Source organism: Nansenia antarctica (genome assembly GCF_963989245.1).
Source record: "Nansenia antarctica genome assembly, chromosome: 3".
NCBI classification, from domain to species: domain Eukaryota; kingdom Metazoa; phylum Chordata; class Actinopteri; order Argentiniformes; family Microstomatidae; genus Nansenia; species Nansenia antarctica.
Genome location: NC_137688.1, coordinates 61,254,233 through 61,260,016, shown reverse-complemented (window position 1 = coordinate 61,260,016; position 5,784 = coordinate 61,254,233). Strand labels below are relative to the sequence as shown.

The 5,784-nt window shown below is 44.1% G+C and overlaps 1 protein-coding gene across 1 annotated transcript in view; it reads left to right on the top strand.

The window, feature by feature from the left end:
• The first annotated feature begins 261 nt into the window (after positions 1–261).
• mthfd1a (methylenetetrahydrofolate dehydrogenase (NADP+ dependent) 1a, methenyltetrahydrofolate cyclohydrolase, formyltetrahydrofolate synthetase) overlaps positions 262–5,784 on the top strand; it is a 33,841-nt gene continuing 28,318 nt past the window's right edge. The window contains exons 1-6 of the mRNA XM_080525046.1: positions 262–587; positions 1,008–1,117; positions 1,241–1,325; positions 4,115–4,174; positions 4,274–4,327; positions 5,021–5,157. Coding sequence (XP_080381172.1) covers positions 1,017–1,117; positions 1,241–1,325; positions 4,115–4,174; positions 4,274–4,327; positions 5,021–5,157 — 437 coding nt within the window. The 5' untranslated portion in view covers positions 262–587; positions 1,008–1,016. The remainder of the gene's footprint in view (positions 588–1,007; positions 1,118–1,240; positions 1,326–4,114; positions 4,175–4,273; positions 4,328–5,020; positions 5,158–5,784) is intronic.

The window sequence follows — 5,784 nt, the reverse complement described above, 5'->3', positions numbered from 1 at the left end:
AGCCTTGACAGGGGACACTTTTTTTTGTATCTTTTTACCTAGTTCATGTTCTGGCCGGAATAGACGGGAATGCCATGGAAAAAGCTGGCATTGATAAGATACTGCTGGTGGAAGCCTCCCCAGCTGCTTTGAGAGAGCTACAGAGGCTAGGGAGGTCAGTCACCACATACACACGCACACACACACACACACACACACACGCACAAGCACACGCACTCACACACACACACACTGACACACACTCACACACACTCACACACACTCTCTCACACACACACACACACACACACACAACCAAAAGGAGGAGTGGCACATGCACACGCGCACACACGCACGCACACACACACACACTCACACACACACACACACACACACACACACACACACACACACACACACACACACACTCACACACACACACACACACACTCACACACACACACACACACACACACACACACACACACACACACACACACACAGCCAAAAGGAGGAGTTGCCTGGATCACTGTTGGAGTGGATCACATGCTGGCTGATCTGGGTCTCCAGAGACTGAAGCCTCGTCTGGACCTTGCATTCACGCACAGGCAAGTTCTTTCTCTTTCACTCAACTTTTATATATTCAACAAGCAATATTACATATAATATATATATATATATTTCACAACTTCTGCCAACTTCTGCAGAGGTTATATTGGATGTTATTGTCATTGTAGTTGTAGTTGTAGTTAGTGGTAGTTGCATCAATAGAAGAAGTAGCTGCTGCAGCATCACGGTGTTCTTTTATGCTGTTGTAGCCAGTTGTAGACAAGTCTGTTGTACTTGGCTGTATAGAAGTGCCGGTTCTCCTCTTAGGAAGTAACTGTTCTCGTATTCCTCCACCCCTCTCTCTCTCTTTCTCTTTCTCTCCCTCTCTCTCTCTTTCTCTTTCTCTTTCTCTCTCTCTCTCTCTCTCTCTCTCCCTCTCTCTTTCTCTTTCTCTTTCTCTTTTCTCTCTCGCTCACCAGTTGTCAGCCATGCTCTCCTTTGCAGCCCTCACCCTCCGTCTAAGGGCCTCAGGTTGCCAAGGAGGGAGACGCACCATGGCGACCGTCGTCTCGGGCAACAAGACCTCTCAGTGTGTATAATATTGATGTCTTACTAGAACACATTTCCAGGCTGACATACAAAGGTTATTTTATGATATTTTTTGTAGGATGGTTAAATGAATGTTACACCATGGTTCTCTTCCTCTGTACAGGCTGGTGAGGGAGAGGTTAAGGAAGGACGTGGACAAGATGAGGATTCAGTCTCCTGGCTTCCGGCCAGGTTTGGTGGTGCTGCAGGTATGTCCGCATCATACCCTTCTTTAGCTACTTCCAAGCAGACCTAGGCAAACTTGGAATGCACGGAATAGTCTTGGAAGTGCAAATGTTGCTTAAAAGGCAAGCTAAATCAAGCACACTCCCCCCCACCCCCACCCAAGTTTTTCAAATTTGAAAGAATTCCACATACATATTTTCTAATCTCAAGAGTATGTTATAAGCATCTTCTTCTTTACTTCTGTGCCTCTGATTTTCCTCCTATGCTCCATGGGCAGATGGGCTTTAGGTAAATGTGTTTGTCAGGTTGCTAGAGGTGTGGGTTAATGTGTTTGTTTCTGCCAAGTAAAGCTACTTCCCTATCGCCTATTTAGAATTTTTACATTTACATTTAAATTTTTGGCATTTAGCAGACGCCTTATTCCAAAGCGACTTAGGGACAATCAATATATTTGACTAAGCAAGTAAATCATCAATCCACCAGTCGTATCAGGAAGAGTAATCTAGCTCAAGCCAGGGGCCATTGGCAGTCTCAGTGATAGAAGGAAAACGTTTTTTTATTTTTTTATTTTGTATATATAGACAGACACAGGAGAACAGAGAGTCAGGGGGGCAGGAGGGCGGCAGTAGAAGTCATAGGGGACACAGTAAGGTGTAACCTGAAGAGATGGGTCTTCAGTCTCTGACAGAAGATGGGTAATGACTCTGCAGTTCTGACAGCCGTGGGAAGCTCATTCCACCAGCGGGGAGCCAGAATTTGTGTCGGCTAAGACTGCTGTAGCTGCCTGCAAACATTGATTAGTTTTAGAATGGTAAATGTTTATCCTGTGAAACTTCACCAAGCCTTAAGCTACCTTTGGCAAAACAATAACAGATAAACAAATCACAGAGAGAAAGTACACTCACTGGTCACTTTATTAGGAACACCTGTACACCTTCTCATTCATTCAGGTGGTGTAATGGTGTGGGGAATGTTTACTTGGCACACATTGGGCCCATTAATACCAATCAATCATCGCTTGAATGCCACAACCTATTTGAGTATTGTTGCTGACCATGTGTATCCCTTCATGGCCACAATGTACCCATCTTCTAATGGCTACTTCCAGCATGATAATGTACCATGTCACAAAGCAAAAGTAATCTCGAACTGGTTTTGTGAAGTGAGTGGCCTTCCCAGTCACCGGATCTGAATCCAATAGAACACCTTTGGGATGTGGTAGAACGGGAGATTCACAGCTAGGAAGTGCACCTGAAAAATCTGGAATGAACTAGAATCTCAAAGGATTGTTTCCAACATTCTGTGGAATCAATGCCATGTATACCCTGTATTTGTATAGTGTTCCTATTAAAGTGTATGTTTGAACTCAACATTATTTTGCTGAGTACATGAATCAAAATGTGTGAACATACAGTACATATTTTGTTGACACCTCCTAATCACAAAGATCCACATTCCCACTTGCGCTTTCAAATTGCTTTATCCATTCAGTCATTTACTGTTTCCACTCTGTCATCGATATCATTGTTGTGTTGAGCTTGTGATAGTAGCTTGAGTAACTATGTGAGACTTGAGAACATCCACTATATTTGTTATTGTGGCAGCTAAAGCACTCTACTGGACATATACTGTAGTGTACATGTATGCAGTTTTCTTAAGTTACAGCTGTGTGTTGAACGACTCATCAATCAATAAAATTTTATTTTTACAGGCTAGCATAGCACTTTTTACATCGACAAATGTCACAAAGTGCTTCACAATGAACACAATACTCTAGGGGGGACCCAAAGCTAGTGTGGAATGTGAAATGTGGTGTGGTGCAAGAGTTCACGAGTCCATAGTGAGTGACAGCTTCCCGGTGAGACCCAGGTGGGGCAGCAAGGACCAGGATATACTGTGGAGTAGCTTAGAAGAATTCAGGAACTGGAGTCTAGTTTTGAGGGGCTCAGAGCCATTTGGACAGATAAGTAGAAAGAGGACAACATAAGATTAGAGGCTGTTGCAAAATAAAAAACGGATACATTAAACAGTGGGAGAGAATCAGCATAAAGCAGGTGGCCTGAGGCCCTCGACACATCTAAAATACATCTAAAGGACCAGAGGCCAGCGGCCGCTTAAGCCTGCCTCAGGGGGTTAGAGGGGGCAGTAGCAAGAGCCCGAGACGCACAGAGCCAGCCCTGTGACCATCCCGGCCCACATGGTACTGGGCCATATGTCTGCACTGGGAGCCAACCCAGGCCGGCACACCAAGGCAGCTGTGTCTCAGGAGGTAGAGTCGCCGCCTAATGATCACAAGGTTGGCAGATCGGCGGTTCGAGCCCCGGCTGGCCACATGTCGAAGTGTCCTTGGGCAAGACACTGAACCCCAAAATTGCTCCCAGTAAGCGGGCCGGCGCCTTGCATGGCAGCTTGCCGCCATTGGTGTGTGAATGTGTGTGTGAATGGGTGAATGAGAGGCCGTTGTAAAGCGCTTTGGAGCAGCAAAAAAGGCGCTATATAAGTGCAGTCCATTTACCATTTACCATTTACCTCAAGAGCCCGCCCACCACTGAATGGGAAGAAGGACCTAAGACCGGCCCAAGCGGTAGACGCCCCCCGCCCCACCAACCTAGACAATCTTGGTAGAGTGGCCAACACCGAACACCCAGGCTGAACCAGCCTTGACCCATCCACCGGCGCATGGCACCCCCCGCCCACAGACAATGGCTGCAGCCAGACCCGGATAAAGCTTGGGACAATCATCACATTTTGTTATGGTGGTATAATGTTACGTGTGTGTGTGTGTGTGTGTGTGTGTGTGTGTGTGTTTCAGGTTGGTGACAGAGAAGACTCTAACCTCTACATTAGCATGAAGCTGAAAGCTGCAGCTGAGGTAAAACGCAACAGGGGCACTTGCTATTTGATTTCAACTGTATATGTTTGTAATACTGTCATGAGAATGGTACACTTTCAGCTGGTTTCTTCTCCATAGATTGGAATCAATGCCAACCATGTCAGGCTGCCAAAGACCGCCACAGAGGACGAGGTGAGTAGAGGTGGCCTACAACCACAGTAACAACATTCTGGCTTCCTGTTAAGTTCAGAATAGATTTCAAGATCCTTCTGCTTGTTTATAAAGCTCTCACTGGCATAGCACCGGAATATCTGAAAGACCTTTTGCTAGCATATATCAGCCCAATAGAGCTCTCAGGTTTTCTCGCTGGTTTTCTCTGTGTACCACATGTACAAAAGAAGAGATTTGGTGAGGCTGCATTCTCATTTTATGCACCCAAATTGTGGAATGCACTGCTAGTTTACATTAGGGATGCAAATATGTTCAAGTCAAGACTAAAAACCCATCTTTTTAATATTGCCTTTAAATGACTAAATCATTAAATTATGATTATGTAATGATTGGAGCACTTTGAGCTGGTAGCTTTGGATGACTGTGGAACAAGGCTGAATAAGCTAGACGAACTACCAATACATGACGCCAACTCTTTTGTTACGAAAGTCTATTAGTGCCAAGCAAATCATGTGTATATATTTGGAGTTGAATAATGTCCAAATACAATTTCAACAATACATAGCAGCACATTTAAGTGAAATAGTATGGTTGGCGCTTATGAAGCTCTGTTTAATCATGAGATAATGGTAGGCGAGGGGGGCATGAGATGAGGAGTAGGGGTCAATTTGGAATTCAGCCAATCCCACTTCATTATTAAATCTTGGACTGCAGGTCCTGCGTAGCATCGTGGCGGTCAATGAGAACCCAGCGGTGCACGGCCTCATCGTCCAGCTGCCTCTGGACTCTATCAACCCCATGGACACAGAGCTGGTCACCAACGCCGTGGCCCCAGAGAAAGATGTGGATGGGTAAGTGACTTTTCTTTTTTTTTCTTCTTTTTTTTTTTAATACCGGTTGAGAGAGGCGTTGCTTGTTCGCTGCTTCTCCATCCGAAATCTAGGTGTAATTGCAGTATACAGAGTAGATTGTCCTACAAAGACACCTAGACTTAGATTTAGTAATCAAAAAATGTACTCGAGCCCTATACTTTCTTTTATTTATTTTTTGTTTCTTTTTATTATTACTACTCGACTACTTTATTATTACTACTCGATCTTTTCAACCTGCAGCGTCTTTGAGTGTCTAGAAAAGCGCTATATAAGTCTAATGTATTATTATATTACTCTACTCTCTACCACCTGATGGATCTAATGTGCATCAGAGATATAACTACCATTACCAGTTTAGTTTAAACACACATACTTATGCCCTGTTCTTAGGCAACTTGTATTTGTAGAATACTTATTTGAAATGGTTTGATATTTTTAAAAGCTTTGCGATAAATTGTCAGGCATGATGGAAGCAATGGAAGAGTGTCGTGTTAAATCAAGCACACCTCAAGTAATTGTTTAATAATAGGCTTTATTTCAGGTCACCAAAGGTAATGGGACAGATATAATGTCCAAATGAAGCACCCATGTTTCACATTTGGTCGA